Below are 27,554 nucleotides of genomic sequence, written 5' to 3'. Positions count from 1 at the left end.
AGTACCTACTTCACAGATTTGTGGTGGATTAAATGAAATAAAGCACATGAAACATTTTTTTGTGTTTGACATGTGCATACTCTATGCTGTTACAAAGTGAGGTTTGAAGCTAGGATATTTAAGGCCTTTGATGCAGGTTAAGAGGTATGTGTTTTATTTTTTAGAAGGTGAGGATCCATGGAAGTTTCCAACTCTATGGTGGAAAAACCATGAGCTCTGCAATCAACAGACATGGGTTCAGATCAGAACTCTACCACCTAATAGCTGTGAGGTCTTTCACAAAGGTTTTTCTAAGCCATTTTTAACCTCAGTTTTATAACCTCTAAAATTAGGGGCCACCTGGATGGCTCAGTCGCTTAAGTGTCTGCCTTCGACTCAGGTCATGATCCCAGGTTCCTGGGATCAAGCTCAGCATTGAGCTCCCTCCCCAGAAGGGAGCCCACTTCTTCCCCTACAATACCCCACCCCCTACTCGTGCTCTCTCTCAAATGAATAAATAAAATCTTAAAAAAAAAAAAACAACAACACAAAACTCTAAAATTAGGACCATAATACCTTGTAACAGGAATTGTAATACCTTGTAACAGGAATTGTTGTAATGTATAAAGAGACAGTATATGAAAAGTGTCTGACAGTAATTTGTTCTTTGGTTAAGTTACTTTCTTTCCTCTGGATAACCTCTGGGTTCCCTTGGAAAGAGATCTGTGGTCCAGGGTCTTATCTTTGGCTTGGCCCAGTTTAACATTTTCTTTTTCTTTTCTTTTTTTTTTTTTTAATTTTTATTTATTTATTTGACAGAGATCACAAGTAGGCAGAAAGACAGGCTGTTGGTGGCGGGGGGTGGGGGGGGAGTAGGCTCCCCACTGAGCAGAGAGCCCGATGCGGGACTCAATCCCAGGACCCTGGGATCATGACCTGAGCCGAAGGCAGAGGCCTTAGCCCTCTGAGCCACCCAGGTGCCCCCGCCCAGTTTAACATTTTCGTCAGATGCTTAAATGAAGCCTGATTTTCTAAATTTGCAGATGATTCAGTATTAGGATAGCTGGTACCGTAGGTGATGGAATAGAAGCTCCAAATGACCTCAACAGGCTGACATGGAAAATCAGGCATCTATCAGGTGGATGAAAACAGCCAGGAGCAAGGAGACCATTTAAAAGGGGATTCCACCCCCCCGGGTCATGGATGGAAAGGGCCTGAACAACGAAGGGAGTGACAGTGTCACTGTCCGTGACAATGAAGGGAGTTAACAGTTGGGGAGAACTTTTTTGAAAAATCACTAGAATATAGAGGCTAACTGGATAAATATGTGGATAAAGAAATGAATGGGAAATTTTCATTCTTGGTTCGTGGGAAAAAGGAGGTACCAGTTAATAGGAAGGAGGAAGTTAGGCAAAAGAATTGAGTTAGGGAGAGGAGGAGGGCAGGAGTCTGGTTTTGTACATGGGGTGTTGACTTTACCCAACAGGAAGTTGGAAAATCAGGACTGCAGCTTTGGGAGAAGAGTCTGTGTCTGGAAAGAGGCATTTGGGAGTCATCCACATGGAGGTGATAGTTGAAGCTGTGGGTGGGAGTGGAGGGGTGGCCAAGGAGTGGCCAGTGCTACTCAGAATCATTAGCATTGTTGGCTCTAACTTGAGATAAGCAGGATAAACAAACCCTTGCCCAAGTGGGAACTAGTTCTGCTGCCTTCCTCAGGCTGTTTAACTCATTCAAGCAAAGTTTTACAGGATGAAAAAATGACATACAATAATTTCAGATCTTAAAAAAATTGTATTTTTGATTTGCATATTATGACTTATTTTTAATTATGTAAGTAATACATTCTTGGTTGGGAAGAATGTAAACACTGTGTAAACACAGATAAAGTAAAAGCCCCCATTAATATTAACCCTTGTCCAATTTTACTTTGTTTTCCAGAAGCAATCACTGTTACAAGTTCAGTGGGTGTTCTTACAAACTTTTTCTAATGCATTTGTACATCCACACACATACACATATAGATATATGCTTGTTTATGTGTGTGGTTTTGTTTTATATAAGTGAGCTCATAAAATGTTTTATTTTCAAATTTTTACTTTATTTTTTCTCTTGAAAGTGTTTTATTTAATTAATTTATTTATTTTTAAAGATTTATTTATCCATTAGAGAGAGACAGAGAGAGAGTAGGGGGATGGGTAGCAGGAGAGAGAGAATCCCAAGCAGAAGCTCCCCATGTGGGTCTCGGTTCTACAACCTTGAGATCACAACAGGAGCCCAAATCAAAGAGTCAGACGCTTAACCAACTAAGCCATCCAGCTGTCCCAATTTTTACTTTTAAAAAGGAAACAATAGGGGTGCCTGGGTGGCTCAGTGGGTTAAAGCCTCTGCCTTCAGCTCAGGTCGTGATCCCAGGGTCCTGGATCAAGCCCTGCATCAGGCTCTCTGCTCAGGTCCCCCTGCCCGCCCCCCACCTCTCTGCCTACTTGTGATCTCTGTCTCTCAAATAAATAAATAAAATCTTTCTTTTAAAAAAGTGAAACAATATGCTCTGAAACTCTTTCCAGGTAAATTTGTCTATATCAGTCATAAAAAAAAAAAAGAAAAATCTGTTTTCCTGGGTAGAAATGTGCCATGTTTTATTTAATCATTCCTTTATTGATGGAATATACCATGTTTCCAACTTTTGCATCTGTCCATCCTGCAGATGTTGATTGCTTGTACTCTGTAGGGCACTGCTCAGCAGGTAGTAGGATATGTTGGTCAATATTAAGCCAGGGATTTGCAAGCTGTTGGGGTCAATGAGAAGCACATCCCCCAGGGGTGAACTATGAATATGTTATTAACGTTACGATAGGGCATTTCTTTGTCAGGCTCAGCCACTTGCTGTTTTCAGCCTCCTTGGTGCTTTAAGCTGGAGGAGCTGGAAGTCACAGGGAGAAAAGGAAAGGGTGAACATATGCTAACGAGATGGGGACTCTCACCTCCATCTCTAGATTCAGCCAAAGTTAGAGTGATTGATTTATTTGGGGAGGGGTAGGTTGGGTTTGAGAACTCTTTTTTTTTTTTTTTTAAACAAGCATCAGAATGAATATACAAAGTTTTAAATCCCCACTTGAGAGCTTCTGAAAGTATATCCCCATTGGAGAAATGGGTCCATTTTTCCCTTTTCTCTTGAGTACATGGGACTGAGGCAGCTCCAATGTAAAGGGAAAGGAAAGGAAGAAGAACCCCCTCTGTACCTGCTTTATCCCAACCCACCCATTCTCTTCCTTCTCCCTCCCTTGCTCTTTCTCTGGCTTTCCTGCCTTTGATGCTATAAATCATACCACATCTAGTGAGCAGATTTGGGGCACAAGTGTTTTATGCAGAAACACCAAGGCCCTCATTTTCCTTCTCTTCATTTTTGCTGCCTTCGCTCAGGACTCAGAGGAGAGTCCGCTTTGGGCTGCTATGTAGGGAATCATGCTGGTTCTTCTTCCTCCTCTTGCCTCTGTTCAGCACTGACTCAGCAGCTGGGTGGTCTGCCAGGCTCTCAGGAAGCATCACTATCCTAGGGTAAGACTGCCAAGAGCCGGGCTTCACAGGCTGTCCCGACTCAATGACCTAGGCAGCCGTGCCCTCTAGCATGTCTGACAAGTCTGGCTGGGCTGGGAAGTTTCTTGGGATCTCTCCAATTCCCCAAGCCAAGCCCTTCCCGACTTGAGTCCTCTGCTTGCAGCACAATGAAGGCTGGGGGATCTTTTTCATTTCACCTGTTTCTACTCCTAGCCAAGCCGAACTGGCCCTCGGGGCTGCTGGACTCCGAGGGGCTCATCTCCACATGGCTTCCGTGCGCATATGTCTGAAAAGTAGCTCTGATCTGCTACCTGCAGGAAAGTGGTTGCTACCCACTTCTTTAGGTACATGTCCCAGCCATTGTTCCCCTTCTGACCCCAACCTGTCCCCTGGTACCCCAGACACACTTGCCGTAAATACCTACTGCTTTCTCTACTTGGAGCTCCCCAAACACAACACATAGTCTTCCCATTCTGTGCCTTACCTTGGGTTGCTCACTCTTCCCCACTTGCCTTTCCTCTGTACTTTAAATTCAGTTGAGGTGTCACTCATTCTAGAAAGCCTTACCACACACACACACACACACACACACACACGTCTCCAATGCCATGTTCACCTCACTGACCTTGAGTTTTTCATTTAATATCTGGGTCTCCCACTCCAGTACGACAGTCTGGGTCATTTCTCTGCCCCCGGGGCTGAGCCCAGGACCTGGAATATACTGGGTACTCAGTTTATGCTTTTGAACCCAGATGACCTAGGGCAGGGGCTGTCTTTGTGGTTCTTTTAGGTTTGCCCACCTGAAAGATCCCTGACTTCCTAAGTCCCATCTTGTTACTTGAGAAATAATGCCTCATTAGTGAGAAAGCTCACTGAGAGGCTTTGCTTTATAACAAATAATTGTGTCACATTCTATTTGGACGGTTTGCAGGGTGGAGAATCCATTATTTTTAGATTCCAGACAAGTCTCTGCCTAGGAAGAGCGCAGGAGTAAGGAGGAGCCAAACCACTGGGTCAGGGTCACAGAGGAGGCTCCTTGAAGTGCTTCAGGTGTCATGGACTGCCCTTCCCCCGAACCCCATAGTAATCCCACCTAACCTGTGCAATCTTCCCCTTTACAAAGCACCCTGGCCAGAGCTGATTTCCTGTAAATCATCTTGGGAGGTAGAAGGAACCGATTTATGCAGAATTTAACAAATGAGGCTAATTCATTTATTCTATGAATATTTATTGAGTTCCTACTATGTCTCTGTTTTGGGAACATAGAAGTAGACAAAACTACTTTGCAGCTCTCAGGAAGCTCTGGTCCTAGTCTCAGGCTGCCAGTAAGTAGCATACAGATAAGTAGTACTTATAACTTCCAGTGGTGGTGATTACTCAGAAGACAATCAGGCAGTGTAATATGATAGAAAGCGATGGGTGGGAGGAAAGAAGGGCTGCTTTAGAGCTTGCAGAACATTTCCGAGGTGGTGACATTTGAGCTGAAATCTGAAAGGTGAGAAGGACCTGGCTAGGTGATGTCTGAGGGAAGTGAGGTGACTTGCTGAAAGTCCCAGGCTGGGGCTGGCCCTGAAGCTATGAAACAAACTCATTCCCCGATGTCCCTTGAGCACTTCCCTCCCTTCTCTGTCATGTCCGTGGACCCCGATGAGTATGTCCAGGACAAGCTGTGGGCAGGAAGGGGATGAGGCCTGCTAACATGTGCCAGGAACTCTCACTAAGCATGGACACTGTCAGCTCCCCTTGGAGTGTGCATTGGCAGTCCAGAGCTGAGGAGGGATCACCTGGGGGCCAGATTTCTTCCCCATTTCTCTCTCAGTAGGTTCCTTTCATAAGGCATCCCTTATGAGTAAACCTTACCTCTTTCCAGATCTGCAGGAAAGGGTATCACAAATTCCTTTACAAGGCAGCTAAGAAGTTAGCATCTTGCCCTGTTGTTGTTGTTGTTGTTGTAATAAAGTACACATAACATAAAATTTGCCATTTTAGCCATTTTTAAGTGTACAGTTCAGTGGCATTAAGTAGAGTCACAGTTTTGTGCAGCCATCCATCCCATCCATCACGAAAACTAGTTCATCGCCCCAAACTGACACTCTGTACCGTTTCAGCACTAACTCTCTACCACCTTTTTTAAGGCCCTGGTGGATCATGGGTAATGAAATCAGTGCCGTTACACAAAAGCCTCCCCCCCGGTGAGTTTAGCCTCCTCATGTTTAATACAGTATCATCGATGTAGTCTGAAGACAACTGGCACCAGAGTCACCCGGTTGGTTGGGAGAAGGGGAAGTGCTTGTTGAAATTTAGATCTCCCCTCTCCTTCCTGAATCAGAATCTCTCACTCAAGCCTGTGCATTTGTGCCAAGTCCCCCACATGATTATGCAGCTGATGTAAATGTGAGAATCACTGGTTTCAGCCCCATGGGAAGAACACGTGAGAAAATTATTAGCAAGGGCATAGAAGGCTTGCTATGGGGAAGTAGCTACCTGCATTTGAATATCTGCTTCCCCAGTGGAAAGCTGAATAATTCTGGGCAAGTTGCTTAATCTCTAAACCTGTTTTCTTATCTCTAAATTGGAAATTGTGGTCTTAGTACATATGTCAACAGAGTTGCTATGATGATTGAATAAGACACAAGATGCTCAGATAGGTGCCTCGCATGGACCTCCTCAGGTCTTGATGTGGGCCAGAGGTGATGACCCAAGAAACTGCTTTACACAGGATAGTTCTGTTTTCTTGAGGAATTATGGGTAAATGGATCAAAATTTGCTATTCCAAAAGTGTTTTGTCTTTGGCTGCCATCCCACTGCAGGAAAGAAGCCAGGGTTATTAGGATAGGACATACATAGTTATACTTATAGCAATTGATAAGGTAGAATATTTTTCTTGAAAAATCTTTTCAGAGATGGGTTCATGTGGAGAAATTCCTGAGAGAAATGGTTAGGTGATTAATAGTAATGCATGTAGTGCTTAGCTGTGGGAAATAATTAAGAAAATGAGGCTCTGGCACTTATCCCAGAATACTTACCACCACCCCACTTTGGAACAAGGGCAATTAAGGTTGTGTAAAAAATGTTCTGGATGGCTGGTGCAATAGTATCTTCAGAGTGAGTTGCAGTCACTGGTCAGAGAAACTTCCTGAATAGAGTGTAGCTCTGCAGAAAGGAAGGAAGAGGGGGCTCAGGAGTGATGAACAGGACACAAAAATGGGGGTGAATAGGCAGGTTCGGGGAACAACAGACCAGACTACCCTGGCTGAGGGGAATATCAGATTAGTGCATTGGAGAGTCTGGTTTTGATTAGATCACCTTCCAACTTGGCTCCATTTGGCCTAGTTTAATATTATAAAATATCGCCTGAATCTAGCAGATATCTCTTTGATAAATTTCAATTAGAATCTGTAGTTTTATGGACTATTTTTACTTAGTGCTTAGCATAGGATTTGGGACATAGGTGTTCAAAAAGTTTTGTTGAAAAAGTGAATGAATAAATCATACCCTTTGGTTGACCAGCCCTTGCAAGAAAGGTTGATCAGTTTGGAGGTTCTTGTACTCCAAAGATAGGACAGTATTACAAATATATCGAACAGGTGAGATTAGGCATGATTTAAGGGGGGCATTTTCCACAATCTCCTCCTTTTTAAAATAGTGTTTAGAATGTTGGGAAAGGGTGTGTTGATGTTTATATAGATCTCATTATGTCCAAAAGTTATTCCTTTGGACAATATAATATTAAAAGGGACAAGATACAAATGGAAAATATGGTAAAGTTTCAGTTCTGTAAAAGATATATATATGTTCATGGGGGGAAAACTGGAAGTTATAAGAAAATTAGGACTTACCTAGATCTTACCTCATGTTTTCTCCTTTATGCTTATCAGACTCTTTTTTTTTTTTTTTTTTTTTTTTTTTTTTTTTTTTTTTTTTTAAGATTTTATTTATTTATTTGACAGAGAGAAATCACAAGTAGGCAGAGAGGCAGGCAGAGAGAGATAGAGAGGAGGAAGCAGGCTCCCTGCTGAGCAGAGAGCCCGATGCGGGACTCGATCCCAGGACCCTGAGATCATGACCTGAGCCGAAGGCAGCGGCTTAACCACTGAGCCACCCAGGCGCCCCTGCTTATCAGACTCTTTAAAATTTTTCTACAGTAAATCTGTTACTTTTATAATCAGAAAAATACAACATGTGTTATTTGTTAAACAGTATAGAATGTGGTACAACACTCTTGCCAAAACTTGCTTTTTTTTTTTTTTTTTTTTTTTTTTTTTTTTAAGCTCTGGAACTTATAAAAACCACAACTGATACTTGGAATAATGATAAAGTGGTAACAAAAATGAACTCTACCTTACCAGTCATATGACATCATTGATTTACTGAGGAGCCCACACCACCCAGGTCCTGAGATTGGCCAACTCATGTCTCCTTGCTTCCACCCGCATATCCTCACCCTCCCTGCATACTGACTGCCCTCCATCACCTGTTGGAGGCTCATGAATGTCCTCAAAGCTGGTAATGCATGTCGGAGCTACCTTGCTTGCTTCAGATTGCGTTCTTTGCAAACAGCTCTGTACTTTGGGTTACACTGCCCTGAAAAATAGCAGAAGCATCAAGGTGTTGGCCTACAGACTAAAAAAATTTAACCAACTGAGCCACCCAGGTGTCCCCAGACTAAAAAAATTTAAATAACAGCAACAGCAAAATCCAAAAACGTATTTGCTTAGTTTTCTTTTCAATTAGGTACAAAGTATGAATAATGTTTCTTCTCCCTCTTGGATGATGACTTCTTAGTGAAAAATCCGAGGTAGAGCTAAAATGAACTTTGAGTGTTAATGAGGTATTCCATTTGCATTTTTAACCCTACTGAAAACAAGCCATTAGAATAATATCAGCTGTTTGTCAGCTGTTGGCTTGGGCTTTCACCCAGAATTTGATGTCACTGGTCGGCATCCATAAGGAACAGGAATTATTTGTAAGCTCGTTGACCAGAGGACCTCTGAAGATCTTCATTGTTATGGTGTTAAATATAATGCAAATATAAAAAAGAAAATGGCTAGAAATGGTTATCTTATGTATTAAGTATGTGGATTTAAAATGCTTTCCATCTGTTGGGGCTTTATGGGAGAGTCTCTATGAAACTGGAGAATTATTTAGTCTGGAAAACGTTTTACTCTGCGAGATGATGAAATGTAAGCTAGGTATCAGATGTGGGGGAACCAGGTAGGAGGGAGATCAAGCACAGCCATGAAGAAAAGAGTTTGCAGGAGCTGAATCATATCCCATTTTGATTAAATCAGGATCATTTTACTGAGAGACTGTAATGTGAGAATGTGCTAGGGTAGTGGAGCAGTTCTATTATGTTTATCTCATCCAGAGTGAGTTAGTTTTCATCACATGTATTTTTAATTCTTTGGAAAGACAATTACATTAATTGAGGAATGACTTATAGAATACCCGTTTGAAGAAAAAAAAACATTTAGTGAATGGGTGTGTTGATATTGCAAACTATCAACTAGTTAAAAATTGCTTATAATATGAGCTATAGGTACCCCAGCCAGAGGTGGCAGTTGGCTATTTGGGGAAGTCTGTTATATTTTTAATGCAGAAGAAGCTGCCTTCAAGGAAGCAGCTCTGGGTTCTTCCCTGTGTTTCTCTTCCCCTTCATTGCAGGGTTTCCAAAATGTCTGTCTTGACCTGATATTAGAACTTTCCAGCACCTATCCAGGATGGTCCTATTGATTCTGCTGCCATTGTGTTTAGCAAGGGTAGGGTAACTTCCACAACCTTCTATCAACCCACAACCTTCCATTCCATCTCCAAGACATGGCCCAAATTCCTTCCGTCTTCCATTTTCTCCCTGGCCTCATTTACCAGGTCAGAGTCCTCTTTTAAGGACTGTGACATTCTCTGGGAAGTCTTCTCTGATAAGATTTGAGCGCAAGCTGATTTCTGCCATCTTTTATCTTCACTTTTTATCAGTTGCACAGTTTGTACACACACTGTTGAATGATTCTTTCAATCTTTAACTGCCTGCCTGGATTATTCAGGATTTTATATTAGCTCATATCCTAAGTTTCTTCTTTATGGCTCTGTAACAGTGAAATTATTTTCTTGTGGGCAGGGGTTGTGCCTTTCTCTTCTTCTGAAGTCATCTAGTCCCTTGCACATATGTGCTAACACCCAGTAAACTTGTAGAGCTCAACTTGATAAATAATTCAGCTGCTTGCTCTGGATGCGATAAAAAATCACCACCTACTAACATACAAATAACATTCTACACAGAACAATACATGAGCAAGTATTTATTGAGCCTTTATTATTATAGTCCTCAGAGGGGATTTAAAAGAAATAAACATGGTTCTACATTAGGAGGGAGTATGTGATGAGTCTGGATATAATGATAAGAATAAAGTGTACCTTTTTTTGAGGGATTACCACCTCATAGGATTATTGTGAGGATTATATGAGAAACTATGACTCCTCCCTGCCTTCCATGTTACAGATATAAAAACTAAGCCTTAGCAAAGTTAAATGGAGATGAGATCCAAACTCAGATTGAAGGATTCCACTGTACTAGTGCTATGTCAGCACCATATTGTACAGTTGAACAGGTTGTTCAGTGCTTGGAGGTGCCTGGCCAAGAGCACAAATGGGATTGAAATGCAGCCTGCAGGTCCCTTGGGAAGCTGAAAGGGGGAAGTATACAGTTGGAGGACTGTATACTGTGTAGCACTTGAAATGTGGCTAGTGCAGCTTGGGTGCTGAATTTTTAATTCTACTTAGTTTAAATTAATTTTTTACTTAAGTGGCCACATATGGCTAGAAGCTACTATATCAACACAGGTCTAAAATTTAAATAAATGGAATTATTCAGTGCTTGGCTTCTTTCATATAACCTAATGTTTTTAAGATTCATCCATGTATGTTACATAATCAGGAGATCATTCCTTTTATTTCTGAGCAGACTTTGATAGTATGAATATACAACAGGTGGTTTATTTATCTTTTGATAGACTTTTGGGTCATTTCCCAACAGTTGGGGCTGTTATGAATAAAGCTGCTAAAGACATTTGCATACAATTCTATTTGTGGATATATGCTTTTATTTTTCTTCTACCAGTGGAATTTTTGGGTCATCTGGTAAATGTATATTTAACTTTGTAAGAAACTGCCAAGCTGTTTTCAAAAGTAGCGGTATCACCTTATATTCCCACCACAATATTCCAGTTTCTCCAAGTTTGCACCAACTTTGGTATGGTCATTTTAGTATTAGCTGTTCTAGTGGGGATGAAGTTCTATCTCATTGTGATTTTAATTGGTATTTCCCTGATGACTGATAACCTTGAACATCTTTTCATGTGCTTGTTGGTCATTTGTATTCTTTTGTAAGGTGTTTTTCAAACTTTTGCCCACTTAAAAAAAATAGGGTTGTTTGTCTACTTATTATTGAGTTATAGGAGTTTTTTATGTGTTCTAGAAGCAGATCCTTTATTCGATATTTATCTTACAAGTATTTTCTACCATACAATAATGGCTTGTCTTTTGAAGAGCAGATGTTTTTAATTATGTTGCAATTTATCAATTGTTTTTCTTTTGTGGTTTATACTTTTGTGTTCAGAAATTTCTGCTTGTTTCAGTAGTTGTAAAAATTTTCTCCTATGTTTTCTATTAGAAGTTTTATAATTTTAGCTTTTACACTTAGTATCCATTTTGTGATCCATTTTTAGTTAACTTTTCTTTGTGGTGTGAGGAAGGGATTGAACTTCATATTTATTTCATACAGAAATTTTGTTGATCTGTCACAATTTGCTTATAGGCTATTCATATATGTTATTTTATGAAAGATCTATTCAAGTCTCTTGTACATTTCAAAAAACTCGTGTTGTTAACTGCTTATTACTGAGTTATAAGAGTTTTATGTATAGTCTAGATACAAGAAGGTTTTCACATGTATGTTTTGGGAATATTTTCCCCCAATCTCTAGCTTGTCCTTTTGTTTGTTCTTTCTTTTTTTCTAGAGCAGAAGTTTAAATTTTTTTAAAATTTTGATTAAGTTCATTTTACCTTTTTTTTTTCCTTTGTGGTTAGTTCTTTTTGTGTCCTAAGAAATTTTTCTGTATCCCGAAGTCATGAAGATTTTTCCTGTTTTTTTTTTCTAAATATTTTGCGGTTTTAGGTTTTCATTTTAGCTTTATGATTCATACTGAATTAATTATTGTGATGGTGTGATACAGCGGTTGATGTTCATTACTTTTATTTTTGGATCCAGTACCATTCATTGACTATCCTTTTCCCACTGAATTACCTCTGTATCTTTGTTTAAAAGCCAAGTGACTGTATATGTGTAGGTGTATTTCTGGATATTCTGTTCCATTGATCTAAATTTCTGTCTTTATGCCAGTAACATACTATTCAGGTTACTGTGGCTTTGTAGTAGTGTTGAAATTAGATTGTGTAAGTCCCCCAACTTGTTCTCCCTTTAACTGTTTTTGCTACTCTTGGTCCTTTCCATTTTCCATGAATTTGTGAGTTTGTTTCAATACTTGAAAGTCAAACAATATAATTTACCAAGGAGAAAAATCATGCAGTCATCTTAATAAATGCAGAAAAAGCATTGGGCAAAACTCTTCTGTGATAAAAACTTCCAGCAAACGAGGGATGCAAGGGAACATCCTCAGTTTAATAAAGGGCATTTATAAGACACAGCTAACCTCATATTAAACAGTGATGTGTTAAATACTCTCCCTCAAAGAATGAGAACAAGGCAAGGTCTTCATATTTAATTTGGTATTATAATTGGAGATCCTCACCAATGCAATAAGGCAAGAATAAAAGGTATACATTTTGGAAAGGAATAAATAAAACTTTCTTCATTTGAAAATGACATGGGGGCGCCCGGGTGGCTCAGTCATTGGACGTCTGCCTTCGGCTCAGGTCATGATCCCAGGGTCCTGGGTTCTAGCCCCGCATCAGGCTCCCTGCTGGGTCAGAAGCCTGATTCTCCATCTCTCACTCCTCCTGCTTGTGTTTCCTCTCTTGCTGTAAATCTCTCTGTCTAATAAGTAAAATCTTAAAAAAAAAAAAAAAAAGAAAGAAAAAGAAAAAGAAAATGACGTGGATATCTGTGTAGAAAATTCTAAGTCATTTACAAAATATCTGTGGAAATAATAATTGAATTTAGCAAGGGTATAGGTTATAATGTCTAGACACAATAATTGTATTTCTGCATACTATCAACAAACAACTGGAAACTGAAACATAAAATAATTCCATTTATAGTAGCAACACTAACATAGAGACAAATTTAACAAAAGATGTGCAAGACCTCTGTATAGATAAATATAAAATACCACTGAGATAAATTAAAGAAAATATATGTGGAGCTCCCAGGTTGAACACATGGAGATTTGGGGAGGGTGGTGTGCTTGGAGAGGGCACGGATGCTACTTGCTATATTCCTGTATTTTGTCTTCTGCATCTCTTCCATGTAGCTTTTCCTGAGTTATACATTTATAATAAACCAGTAATCTATGTCTCAGCCTTTCAGCCATCGCTTTCAAAGTAACAAATTCATTGTGGAACAAAGTGACAGCAAATGTCAGATTCACCAGAGAAAAACAACTATCATATGATCTCCCTGATATGAAGAAGTGGAGATGCAATGTGGAGTGCTTGGGAGATAGGAAAAGAATAAATGAAACAAGATGGGATTGGGAGGGAGACAAACCATAAGAGACTCTTAATGTCACAAAACAAACTGAGGGTTGTCAGGGGAGGGGGGGTAGGGAGAGGGTAGTTGGGTTATGGACATTGGGGAGGGTATGTGATATGGTGAGTGATGTGAAGTGTATAAACCTGACAGTTCACAGACCTGTACCCCTGGGGCCAATAATACATTATATGTTTATAAAAAATTAAAAAATTATTTTAAAAAATGTCAGATTCTCTTCTCTGGGCTTCCCTGGTCTAACTGCCTTGGTAGCTCTTCAGCACCTTCATGAGAGGTTCCAGATAAACCAAAAATTGTTGAGGAACCACGAGCTAATCTTTTGTTTTAATAATTTATTAAGAGTTTATATTCAGACAGTACCATGCATGACTTGATTTTCCTGTGTCGGCTCCACAGAGCTGTGTGGTTGACTCTGCCACTGCCTCTACCCAGCCTACACAATTTACTCACCCACCATCCTCTGCTTCCTGTGAGCAAACACAGCTCATCTGTGTGACATTCCATAAGCAGCAGACACATTGTAAAAACAGCCTGGCTATGCAGCAGCTCTTTCATCTGTGACATGCAGAAAATAGTCGAGAATGGCTCCCCATCTCCCCAGGATCTATAGAGCTTGCTTGCTTGCTTGCTTGCTTTAATTTGCTCTTACATGAATATTACTTATAACTAAGACAACTGCTAAGCCCAGTTATCATACAACATGCATATAACACCCAGTGCTCATCACATCACGTGCCATCCTTAATGCCCATCACCCAGTTACCCAATCCCTCACCCACCTCCTCTCTAGAAATCCTCAGTTTGTTTCCTATAGTTAAGAGTCTTTTATGGTTTGCCTCCCTCTCTGTTTTTATCATATTTTATTTTTCCTTCCCTTTCACTATGTTCATCTGTTTTGTTTCTTAAATTCCACATATGAGTGAAATCAGATGATATTTGTCATTCTCTGACTGACTTATTTCATTGAGCATAATACCCTGTAGTTCCATCCCTGTCATTGCAAATAGCAAGAGCTCATTCTTTTTGATGGCTGAGTAATATTCTATCATATATAGACATCTGGGTTCTTTCCATATTTTGGCTATTGCAGACATTGTGGACATCGCTGCTATAGGAATTCTTTTTTTTTTTTTTGAAGAATACTGAAAGTATATTTAAAAATTAAATTCAGTTAATTAACATAATTAACATAATTTGTTTCAGGGGTACAGGTCTGTTATTCATTTGTCTTATATAATACCCAGTGCTCTTGTAATACATACCCTTCCCAATGTCCTTCATCCAGTTACCACATCCCTTCACCCCTCCCCTCCAGCAACCCTCAGTTTGTTTACTAAGATTAAGAGTCTCTTATGATTTGTCTCCCTGATTGTCTTTCACTTTCTCTCTTCCCCTATGATCCTCTGCCTTGTTTCTTAAATTCCATATATGAGTGAGACTTACTTTGCTTAGCATAATGCCCCGTGGTTCCTTCCACATCATTTGGATGGCAAGATTTGGGGTTTTTTTCATGGCCGTGTAATATTCCATTGTGTATATGTACCACATCTTTATCCATTCATCTGTCGATGGACATCTGGGCTCTTCCCACAGTTTAGCTATTGTGGACATTGCTGCTATAAACATTGGGGTGCAGGTACTCCTTTGGATCACTACATTTGTATCTTTGGGGTAAACACCCAGTAGTATAGGAATTCTTTTTTTAAATTGATGATGTTCTTAAGGATGAGACTAAGGTGTGGATTTACTATACTAGATAAAATGATAGTTCCTTTTATCTCCTTTTATCTCACGCAAAGGAGTGATATGATGAAAATAATGTTTGGAGAATATTTTTCTGCACTTGATCTTAACCAAAAGGCAGGCAAGTGGTGGGAAATATTTTTCTGAAAATCATATGGGTTGGAATGAAATAGGAGGAGGTTAGAATTAGGAAACTGAAAGCGCCTAAGCGCCCAGGTCCTAATGGACAAGGATTGGGTTCAAAGAGCCATGGAAAAGAAGGAAAGAATGAAATGTCTATTGAGACTATATACCTGGAAACTATACCAGAAATGTAGGTTGCAGGGTATCTATAAACTCCTTAAGTTGAAAGATGCAAGGTCTCTGTTCTTCACAAGCTTTCAATCCATGCAGGGGTCCTATATAATCAATTGCTACAATATGGTGTTTCATGACAGGTTGTACTGGTGAAATGTTCTTTTTGTGGGAAACAGATGAGAACAATTAATGCTGTCAAGTAGGTATCAGGGAGGGCTACAGAGGGGAGATGCCATTTAAGCTGGGCGAAGGAGTCTTAGCAGAATTAGGAAACAGTGGGAAGGGAAGTGCACAGAGGCATTAATGCTAGGCTGATTGAATACATAGCAAAAAGACAAGTATGATAGGATATCTTATCCTTGGGGGGTGTTGGTCAGTGGTGAAGCTGGAAAAAATAGACTGGGACTAAGTCATGGAGAGTCTCTTGCCACCTTCTGCTGCTCACTTTTGTCCCTTCTCATCTCTCTTATCAAAAACATGCATCTTTGTGTGCATGTGTGCGCATATACTAACTGCAGAAATTCTTGGCATGATTGTACTACAGTAAAGGAGAGGGAGTCCTGTGAGTGTCAGAACACTGCAATCCTATCTACCTCCAATCTTGGATTAAGTTTCTAATGTCTGTGACTCCACATTTCTGGGAGAACAGTAGGGGGTGATTTGCAGGCTGATCAGAGACTGTTTACAGTGAGGCTTTCCTTTCTTTGTGAGTTTGACAATTGAGAATTAACCTGTAATGAACAAACTTCTTTTGTGATCCTCTATTTTACTATATGCAACCTTATCAATGTATTAGTTCAAAAATATTTGCATAACTTTGGCATCTACCTATACATTAATTCCTGGTGTTTAATATACACAGAGTATAAAGATTAAATTGTCTCTGGGTTTTCTGGGTCACCAGTCTAGCCTCCCAGACTTTGAAACTTTTCTGATAAAGGGAGTGCAAGTCATGAAGGGTTAAGTCTGTGGGGTCTTGAAAAATGACCCAGATTAGTGCACCAGTGCCTTTGGGGAATGTTTTAAAAGCTTTGTTTCTTTGTTAGTTATGGAGTTTCCATCATAATATTCAGAGAAAAGAGGTCAGGAGGGAGTGGAGCAGCAGACATTCAGTGGAGAAGAGTGATGACTGACTCATCATGTAGGGTTTGGGTGTGGGTGTGCCTGTAGTAGGGAGAAAAAGGAGGAAGAGCTGTGCAGGCAAAATATTTTCTTTAATCTCTTTGCAGAGTGAGCTTTGTGGAAGAGAATGCACAAGTAAATAACTGTCTTATGGTTGTTTATCTGTCATATACATGATACTACAAGTGAGTCTATAAAATCCTTTAAGTTTGAAGATGAAATAGAAATATTACATCCCATTACCAGCTTTAACAGTTGCCCTAGTATTTCTCTTCATGATGGTGAAATTACTGAACAGCTTTCACTTTCTTTAATTGGATTAAATGGTCTCCTAAGAACTTCAAATGAATTCATAGTTATGCATTGTATTTTCCTACTTCTTTATCTTTCTTTACTCTATTCCTTTTACCCAAGGTCTCTTTTTTGGTTATGGATAAGAGTAATTGCTACCTCTCAGTAAAGTTCCAAGTTAAATTCCCCACCCTCAGAGCTTTACTGATTTCCTGGTCTACAACTACCTTGCTTCTGAACTTGAAATGTAACAGGTGCTTAGTAAATAATTGATAGTTGGGTCGCCTGGGTGGCTCAGTGGGTTAAAGCCTCTGCCTTCGTCTCAGGTCGTGATCCCAGGGTCCTGGGATCGAGCCCCACATCAGGCTCTCTGCTCCTCAGGGAGCCTTCTTCCTCCTCTCTCTCTCTGCCTACCTCTCTGCCTACTTGTGATCTCTCTCTGTCAAATAAAGAAATAAAATCTTTACAAAAAATAAGTACACAAATAAATAAATAAATAATAGTTATCTTATAGTTTTTGTTGTTCTTGTTATTAAATCCCACCTCCTTCTGACATTTACAATCATAAAAAACAATGTGCTTGTATTTAATATTTTTCTCATTTAATTGTTCTTTATGACACAAAAGATTTCATCTAGCCCAGAAACATAAAAGTGGAGACATACTGTAAATTAGTGAATATAATTTTCCATCCAATGCAGGAATTCTCTCTCTACAGCTTTTTTGTTATATTATATCTCTACTTTTCAATAAGCCATTCAAATACTCTGAGCATCACAAAATGGGGGTGATAACAGTATTGACCTTTATTAGTTAGGAAAAGGTTTGGATGTGAGTGACAGAAAACCTAAAATAGTGGTGGCTTAAACAACATAAAATTTTCTTTTTCTTCCCCCCAAATCCAGGAAACAAGCACCCAGGCCTCTATCTTATTTCTTTACTATGAAAGGTGTCCATTCTTATATTTACCTCAAGGTCTAATATGGCTGCTTGAGCTCCAGTCATCATGCCTTCCCTCCAGTCAGCAGAAAGGAGAAAGAGGGAGGAGAAAGGCACGTGTTTCTGTTCAAAGACACTTTCCAGAAATAGCAAACCACTTCTGTTTATTTCTAATTAGTAATAACTTAGTGACATAAGTACATCTAGCTAATAGTAAGGCCGATAGAGGGATGGCCATATGCTTGGCTAAAATTCAGAGGTTCTTTTACTGAGAAAAATGAGAACAGATTTTGGGGAACAATTAGTAGTTTCTGCTACTGATAATGCTATTATAAAAATTAAATGAGGTATTATGTGCTTAGAACATGTCTGACGTATGATACATGCTCAATAAGTAGTTATGAGCCATTACTTTTATAATTAACCATTATAGACAGTATTCATTCATTCTAATATTTGTTCAACACCTATCAAACACCTGCTATGCTAAACACTGTGCCTCTCTATATTTAAATCCCTCTATCAACAATGAGAAGACTGCCATCCAAGATAGCTTCTCCTTTATTAAACAGATCTACAAGTTAGAGAATACTTTATCACAGTAAGCCAAAGCATACCTCCCCAGTAATTCATTTGTTTTGGCCCTGATCCTACCTTTTGAAACAATATGTAACCAGACTATTTCCTCATCTCAATTCTTCAAATATATGAAGATGGCTATTAAGCCTTCCACTTAGTTTTTTTGGCTCTAACCAGGCATTTTATTGACTCATTTGTCTAGCACACATTTTGGCAAACTTTTTATATAAAGTGCTAGATGGTGAATATTTCTAGCTTTGCGGGCTATATGGTTTCTGTCACAGTTTCTCAACTCTATCATTGTAATGCAAAAGCAACAATATACATTACATAAATGAATGGTCATGGCTGTGTTCCAGTAAAATTTTATTTACAAAAACAGCAGGTCAGATTTGGACTTCTAGCTTGCCAGCCCCTGATTTAGCCCATGGAAATTTGTCTATAAGGTTATTTGTAACTTACATTTCTCTATCTTGAAGATAAAAACTTACTCTGTGTCACTCCTGATTCTTCTTAAACCTTTCATTTCTTTTTCTTGTCTTACTACTTTGGCTAGGATTTCTAGCACCCCTGGCATCATTTCTATAGCCATACTTCATGGCCAATCATTTCTCTAAACCTATTACTCATCCCAATTCATCTCTAGTTTGGAAATGCTACCTTGACAAATTCCTTCTTATTCTGCCATATTCTTAACCACATATCCTTTGATCTCTCTCAGACTGGTCCTTCTCTCGGCTTCCCTACAAACCACATTAAGAAAAGAAGAACCTTTTTCTCCATCTCTTTCTTCTTCAGAACTTTTAGACTGTGATCTTATTCAGTGCTTCAGGTTTTCTTCAGCCAGCTGTTTAATGCTACTTATAACTTTAACCTAACCCATCTTCCCTCATAGATGACCTAGGGCTAACCAAGAGGAGGTAGGTAGAAAATTAACATTTATAATTGACATATAAATTATGTATTTCATTCTAATGTTACAGAAATAAGAAGTATAATTTGGAATTGATCATATAACCAGCTCATGGTCATGCAGCTGGGATTCAGGGAGTCAGTCCCAGTTATAGAATTAAAATTTAAATTTGGGTGAACCTGGTGAGTGGAGTGGGGGCATCTTGCCAAAGTAAATTCAACACATGTCACCAACAGAGCTGCTGAACTTTACAAGGCATAGAATAACAAATATTTGCCCCAGACTTTTGGTTTCCAAAGCATTTTAAAAACATTTTATTTATTTGAGAGAGAGAGATAGTGAGAGAGAACAAGATCAGGGGAGAGAGGGAGAAGCAGGCTCCCCAACATGGGGCTCAATTCCAGAGTCCTGGGATCATTATCCAAGAGCTGAAGGTAGACGCTCAAATGACTGAGCGTCTCCAGGTGTCCTCCAAAGCATTTTCTCCACAGTCTGATGGAATAGGCGGTTTTATTTCTGTCTTATATGTGAGGAAATCAAACTAAACCCAACATGGTTAAAATATTTGCATGAAGTATTAGGGGCCTATGTCTTATTGTTTTTCTCCGTGAGAATCCACATTTGATCTTTTCTGAAAAGGATGCCCCGCCTCTTTATCTTGCTAATTCCTTTTTATCTTTCAAAAATTCAGCTTGATCACCATCTTTCCAGGAAACCCTCCCTGCATTCACCCCTGCCTTGTCCCCACTATCTGATTTACATGTTCTTTCTCTGTGTTAGCCCACATTATAAGCCTATTTATACTTTACCTTACCTGATGATTTATTAGCTTATAAAGAAATCAGGGGCAGATTCCTGCCTCACTTAGCATTGTATTCAATAAGAATTTTTTGAGTAAAAGAATGACCTGAGATGGAGTCTTTAGTCCTTGGTTGTGATTACAGCTGGAGGCAAAATGAAGATCTCAGCCTTCCAGAGACAAACTCAAATAAAAGAGGATCCTCCCAGAAATCATGGATCCCATCAGCTAGCAGACATCGGGAATTCAAACCCATGAGGTTTCAAACTAGGTAGTAAGAAAGCAGCATACTATGGTGAAGAGCATAGATTCTGGAGTCAGGTTTCTTGGGTTTGAATTCTGACTCCACCATTTTCCAGCAGTGTGATCTTTGGCAAGTGACTTAGCTTCTCTGTGCTTTGATTTCTAATCTGTCAAATATGGATAACAATAGAACTGATCTATATTAGTTCTCTCTTGCTGTGTAACAAATTACCTCAAAACAGTGTCTGAAAACAATAAACATTTATCTCACATTTTCTGTGGCTCAGAATTTTGGGAGCTGAGTGGTTTTGGTTCAGGTTTGTTCATGAGGTTCGAATCAATATGTAGACATGTAGACCATGACTGCAATCACATGAAGGCTTGACATGTTGGAGGATCCCTTTCCAAGATGGCTCTCACCAGTGGCCGTTGGCAGGAGGCCTCACTTCTTGTCACATGGAACTTTGCTTATGACATGGCAACTGATTTCCCCCAGAGCAAAGAAGGGGAAGAGCAAGGAAGAAACCCCAATGATTTTATGACCTTTTCTGATCTATTCTCAGAAGTCATAAACTGTAACTTCCAACATATTCTGTATTTTGGAAGGATGTCACTAAGTACAGCCCACATGCAAGGGGAAGGCAGTTAGGCTTCAGCTTTTGAAAGGAGGAATATCAAAGAATTTGAGGACATACTTTAAAACCATCATGCTATCTTGTAGGGTTGAGTGAGAATTACATGAGATAATAATTTCCAAGTGCTTAGAACAGAAGTTAAACAGCACTTGCCTTGAATTACCTTTCTCCCATAGGTGAGAAAGGACACATTAACAGTCAATCTGAAGGCTTTGGCTTTAAAAGTTACTTTAAAAAACAGACCAAAGATAATGAAATCAAGTTAGTGCCATAAGCCATTAAAATTATCTATATATTTCTGGGACACCTGGCTGGCTCAGTGGGTTAAAGCCTCTGCCTTCAGCTCAAGTCATGATCCCAGGGTCCTGGGATTGAGCCCCGCATCGGGCTCTCTGCTCAGCGGGGAGCCTGCTCCCTCCCCTCTCTCTGCCTGCCTCTCTGCCTACTTGTGATCTCTGTGTCAAGTAAATAAATAAAATCTTTAAAGAAATTATATAGTTCTTGACATGAAAAGCTATTCATGAGTTGAATTTGTAAAAAAAAATTTTAAAAAGCAGGTGTAAATCAAGAATTATAGCATGATTTGATTAGGTGCTTGTGTAATTATATACATGTATCTCTGTGTGTTGGTGCATAGGGAGCCTCCTGGAAGGAGTTTCCTCAAAGTATTAATAGTGATTATCTCTGGATAGTGGGATTTATGTTAAGTTGAAATTTTTTCTTTGTGCTTTTCCGCATTGTTTGAATTGTTTTACACTGAGCATATCTTCCCAAAAAATAATAGAGGCATTTTTCCAAAGAAAATAAGAAAGAAACCAAGTTAGAAGGAGAATGTGAAAGGTTTGTGGGCTGATTAACTCCCTGGGAAGTATCTGATTGATAGGGTGTCCTCTAATTTTTCAAGGTAATTATGAAGACTGCATGTGCTGGGAGCAGGTGAAAGTTTGTGATTGCACTTGAGGGTTACATACATAAGGGAAGAGGAGTTGCTACTTTTTTAGGACAAGAGGAAAAGGAAAAAGCAAGGGGAAGACGGACACCTACGTGGCAAAGGGCAAAGATAGGTCAAACCTGCTGTTGACAGCAGAACATGAATGTTCATCAGTTGTCTTGGAAAGGACAGCTATACGTACAAAGGAATGGTATACTTGTGATGGGCACCTATGGTCTCACAGTGCCTTGTATATCCTTGATAATTACACTTGCCATACTGGATTGAAATTTGTTCAGTTCTTCCTCTCAATATACTGGCAAGCAGGCCCTGGATATCTAGCCCATTACACAGTTCCCAGCATAGAACAGGGTTCAGTAATTTGGAGAATAAAGATAAGCTGAATTATTTTTTAATAATGCTCTTCATAAATTGAAAATTTTTATGTCCACTAATATTCACCTGAATAATTTCGTATTCAAATAAAACAGAGGGAGGGATGCCTGGATGGCTCAGTTGACTAAGCATCTGTTTCAGCTCAGGTCATGATCTCAGGATTCTGGGATCAAGCCCCACATCAGGCTCTTTGCTCAGCAGGAGCCCGCTTCTCCTTCTGCCTGCTGCTTCCCCCTGCTTTACTCTCTCTCTCACACACAAATAAGTAAATAAAATCTTTAAAAAAATTAAAAATAAAACAGAGAGAGTACACACAGAGAGTTCCATTTACCACATCTGTTCTTTGTTCATCTTTTCCCCTTTTTTGCCTTTAGATTATTTGAAATTTTTTTATGATTCTAATATTTTGACTTATTACCTATATCTTTTCTTAAAGTGGTTGCATTGGGACTTAGGGTATATGTCTTTAACTTATGACAGCCTGTGTTTAAGTAATATCATACCAATTCATGTAGAAAAAAATCTTGTAACTTTACTTCCATTCTCTTCTCTTGACCTTGTGTTTTTATTGTCATATATTTTTCTTCTGCATTTGTTAGAAACCCCATAATACATTGCTATTACTTTTGCTTCAAAAGATCAACTATCTTAAGTGATTTACAATAAGAAAATTTGTATTTACCCACATATTTAACATTTTAAATACTCTCTTCTTTTGCATCGATCGAGATTTCTATCTGGTATCATTTTCCTTCTGCCTAAAGGACTTCCTTTACCATTTCTTATATGCAAGTTTGCTGGTGATGAGTTCTTTCAGCTCTTGTGTGTCTAGAAAGTTTTTATTTTATTTTTGTTTTCAAAAGGTATTTTTGTTGGGCATAGAATTCTAACTTGGCAGTATTTTTTCTTTCTTTTTTCTTTTAAAGTACTAAAAGAAAGTACTTTAGAACTTTAAAGATTTACTGCACTCTCATCGGGCTTGTATTGTTTCTTATTTTATTTTATTTGTTCATCATGTAAGCGTACTCTTTAATCCCTATTTCCCCATCCCCCACCCACCTCCTCATGGCTTGCATTGTTCCTCATGAGAAGCCTGCCAACATTCTTATCTTTGTTCTTCTCCACTTAATTTGTCTTCTTTCTCCAATTTTTGTGGCCTTACTGAACTCTCAACTTTGTTTTTTCTTTAAATCAGCACTCTGTTGGGCCCAACCTGAGTTCCACTTTCCTCTCTTATGGCTAAAAGCTCTCAAGCTACAAACTAGGGCATTTATAGGGCTCACCTCATTTGTTTGTTTTTCCTTATTTCAGGAATCACTATTCTGTATTACCTGTTGTTTGATATCTAAAAACCATTATTTCATATTTTTTTCTGATTTTTTTTCAGTTGTTTAAGGTGGGGGGATTTTTCTGGTCTCTGTTATTACTCCACTTTAAAGGCTGGAAACAGGGGCGCCTGGGTGGCTCAGTGGTTTGGGCTGCTGCCTTCGGCTCAGGTCATGATCTCAGGGTCCTGGGATCGAGCCCCGCATCGGGCTCCCTGCTCTGCAGGAAGCCTGCTTCCCTCTCTCTCTCTCTCTCTCTGCGCCTGCCTCTCTGCCTACTTGTGATCTCTGTCTGTCGAATAAATAAATAAAATCTTTTAAAAAAAAAAAGGCTGGAAACAGAATTTCTGAAATATTAAATCAGAAAACTAAATACCTAAAATATTGAAAGTAGCTGTCAATTGCAAAACTCCTTCTTCAAAATTGATTCATATTTTGCATTAGCTTAGAATTATTATGAAGTTCATTTCAAAAATTTTATTTAGTGCCACAGTGTTTGACATCATGTCTTTTTCTTTCAGGAAACATTCAAACTGGAATTTTAAATCATTAGTAAGTCAGTGATGGATCAGAATTTGCAGAATGCAATCCTGAGTAAAACTCTCCAAAAGAATTACTTCAAATAATAGAGGAAAGAAAGTTGAACTGCCACCTTAAAACCCTGGTCTAGAAAAACATTGCAGACATCAGAAAGTAATAACTGGGGAAATTTATTTGGCTCTTAATGAATCTGAATCAAAAAAATTGTCACACTGTTTCTCAGAGGACTTCTGTATCTGAGAAATAATATTTTAATAATAAGTTCTTTTATAAAAATCTTGACATGATCACCAGAGAGGAGAAACAGTAATAGCTAAAACCTGTGTATGTGTGAAGATGACATCAGAAGAAATGGCAGCTTCTGTTCTCACACCTGTAACTCAGAGAAAAGTAACATCCACTCCATCGGCTATAGATGAAAGTAGTGAAAAGGTCTCAGACATCAGTGTTCTGAAGGCACATAGCATCAGGCAGAGTGGGCAGACTTCTACCACTGCACAGATGAACAAGCTTAACGAAGAACCTTCTGGAAGCAACTTGCCCAAGATTCTCTCAATAGCAAGGGAGAAAATAGTGAGTGATGAGAACAGCAATGAAGAGTGCTGGACAGAAAGCACACCAGTTTCTGTGGAAAACCTTAACATTAACCAAAACAACGTACTGACAAAGAGCCAGTGTTATGACACGTGTGATTCTGTCATGGAGGAAGACCCATATTTGGAAACTGGAATCCCATCCTCACTGGAAAGAGAGGTGTTCCCTGGAATTCAACTGGAAATTGATGGACCTCCCATGGACATTAGTCCCTTAGGAAGTCAGTCGGCCATCATAGAGACTGGCCAGGCACACCCTGATGGCAACACAGCAGCATTTCACTTTCACTATGAAGTTGACAGAAGAGTGTCAGATACTTTCTGTACCCTGTCAGGCAACTTGATTTTAGATGATTGTGGAAACTGTGTACCACTGCCTGATGTTGGTGGGGAGCAAAAGAAAAATTATGCGGCATATACTTGTAAACTTATGGAATTGGCTGAAAACTGTGATAATAAGAATGGGCAGCTGCAATGTGATCATTGTGACACCTTGGATGACAATTACTTATGCTTTGAAGGTTCTTGCCGAAGGGCCAGTGTGCTATGTTCAAGTGACAGCCTTTGCAGGGAGGACTTGACTAACAGTCCCCCTGCCAAGACTTTTCTGAGCCATTTTGAGGACTTCCCTGATAACTGTGAAGATGTAGAAGAAGATTTTTTTAAGAGCAAAAAGGAGAGGTCCACTTTGTTAGTGAGGAGATTTTGTAAAAATGACAGGGAAATAAAGAAATCTGTGTATACCGGGACAAGGGCAATCGTGAGGACTCTGCCTTCTGGTCACATTGGGCTGGAAGCTTACAGTTACATCGATCAGAAGAGAAGTGGTCTTTTATTGCCCTGTGGGAGAGTTCTGGAACAGCTGTCAGTGGTGGCGATTAGGCAGGATGGAAGCCAGTGCCTATCAGAAGCCCAGTGGTATCGGGTAAGGAGTTAAAGTTTCTTTTTGACCACTTCTTTAAACTTGATCTTTGAAAAATCCAATTTTCCATTGTTTTAATTCATGGAAAGTGTTAAGTTCTGTCAAACTGTGATTCTTCAGGGAAGTGTTTTGTAGTTACTAGAAACTAGTAGACCTTACAGATACTCCAATCGGTAGCTGTTAAGATTGAGTTGACTTTGCAATGATTTAAGTATATATGTAAAATACACATATATATGTCATCAGGAGTGCAGAAATTAGGCAGACCCCCAGTTTCCTGTATGTAGGATTATAACACAGACTCCTGATAGGGGGAAAGCAGCTCCACTGACTGATTAACTAGTCATGTCCTTTGGAGGTAGATGCTTATGTCTTCCTTCTGACATGTTTTTAGGTTGCAGGACCTAAAAGAATTTAAAGATCTGGTTTCCTTCATTTTCCAACCAATGTTCCCAGTATCTTCCCTTTTCCCCTTTTTTGTGCTATGGACCCCTTTGGCAATTTGGTGAAGTCTGTGGACTCAGAATAATGCTTTTAAATGCATCAAATGAAATAGAGTTTTAAAAAGGACACAGATGATGTGGCCATATGTATACATACGAGGAAAGGGTTTGAAATTGCGATATATAGCAGAGTAGGTGTTTCTTTATTAACACATTAAACAGTGGCATTCAGTGAGGCGATGACGACTGTAATTTCTAAGTGGTAAGGGATGTCAGTACGGAATGGTTTCCCTGTGACTTTCCCAGTTTAGCCCTGCAAATCCCACATCCAGGGAAACCTCTCAGTCCCGGGCTGACCAGGGCAGTTGGTCACCCTAAATATAAATATTCTTTTAGGGTTTTGACCATGACCATAAAATAGGGACACATCTGTGATTTCTATCGGTGATAAGATCACAGGTGCTGCTCCCGGTGCTGAGTCTTGTTTCCTATATTCATAATTGCAGGATGTGCCAAATGTCTAACTTTCACGTTCTAGTGTTTCCCAATTCCTTAAGACCTGGCCTTGTGAATAAATACCCAATCTAGAAGAACATGCCTTTTATTGAAACATAACTGGTGTATTTTTACTATCATTATCATCAGTCACAGGTGCTGATACTTACTGAGCATTTTACACATGCCAGACGTTGGGTCACATAATTTAAGTTTTTTTTTTTTTTTTTTTTTTTTTTTTTTGACAGAGAGAAATCACAAGTAGATGGAGAGGCAGGCAGAGAGAGAGAGAGGGAAGCAGGCTCCCTGCTGAGCAGAGAGCCCGATGCGGGACTCGATCCCAGGACCCTGAGATCATGACCTGAGCCGAAGGCAGCGGCTTAACCCACTGAGCCACCCAGGCGCCCCGGGTCACATAATTTATATACTTGATTTCATGCAATCCTCTCAGCTACCCTCCAGTATTGGTATGATCATTAACTTCATTGTATGGCTAAGGAAACAGAGTCTCGGGGAAGTCATGTGCCTCGGCCAAGGTCACTTAACTGCTAAGTGGTAGAGCTAGGATTGAACAGAAGACTTCTGTTCATTTCGGTGTCCATTGATTGAGTTGCCACACTCACTGATGCTTCTGGACTGGGCTGTGTTCAGTGTGGCAGTTCTAACCCTGGCTCTATGTTAGAACCACAGTGTCCAGGTCCTACTCCAGACCCTCTGAATCAGAATCGCTAGGGTCAGGCTTAGCATAAATGTTTTTTCAGAGTTCCCCTGGTGACTCTATGGTTCTGTGGAGTTGAAAACCACTGTCCAGGAGCTTTAACTGAGCTCTTTGCTCTTTGGTCAGGACGTTTAGGGAATATTTGCTCCATCCTAAAGACCCTGACCCTACTTAGGCTCTCAGGAGTGGCAGGGCTGAGCCAAAAGCCTGCCTGAAAAGGGATGACCCGCAGGCCATTCTTTCTATACATTCAACCTACCATTCACCCAGCAAGTTCCCAGATTTGTTTTTGCCACCTTACCTGATTCCTCATAAAACCTGAGTCACAAGAAGAGTGATATCAGCGACACATAGACTCCCCAGCTCTTCTGA

At 39.6% G+C, this 27,554-nt stretch overlaps 1 protein-coding gene across 2 annotated transcripts in view; it reads left to right on the top strand.

Annotated features, from left to right (window-relative positions):
* The window catches only part of PLCE1 (phospholipase C epsilon 1), a 320,103-nt gene that overhangs the window by 14,846 nt on the left and 277,703 nt on the right, over window positions 1-27,554 (top strand). For both annotated transcript variants that reach the window (XM_059169408.1, XM_059169409.1), the window contains exon 2: window positions 23,993-25,529. In XM_059169408.1, coding sequence (XP_059025391.1) covers window positions 24,348-25,529 — 1,182 coding nt within the window. In that variant the 5' untranslated portion in view covers window positions 23,993-24,347. The remainder of the gene's footprint in view (window positions 1-23,992; window positions 25,530-27,554) is intronic.

Source organism: Mustela lutreola, chromosome 4 (genome assembly GCF_030435805.1).
Source record: "Mustela lutreola isolate mMusLut2 chromosome 4, mMusLut2.pri, whole genome shotgun sequence".
In the NCBI taxonomy this organism is placed as follows: Eukaryota; Metazoa; Chordata; class Mammalia; order Carnivora; family Mustelidae; genus Mustela; species Mustela lutreola.
Note: the sequence above shows the minus strand (reverse complement) of the source record. Positions and strands in the feature narration are given on the sequence as shown.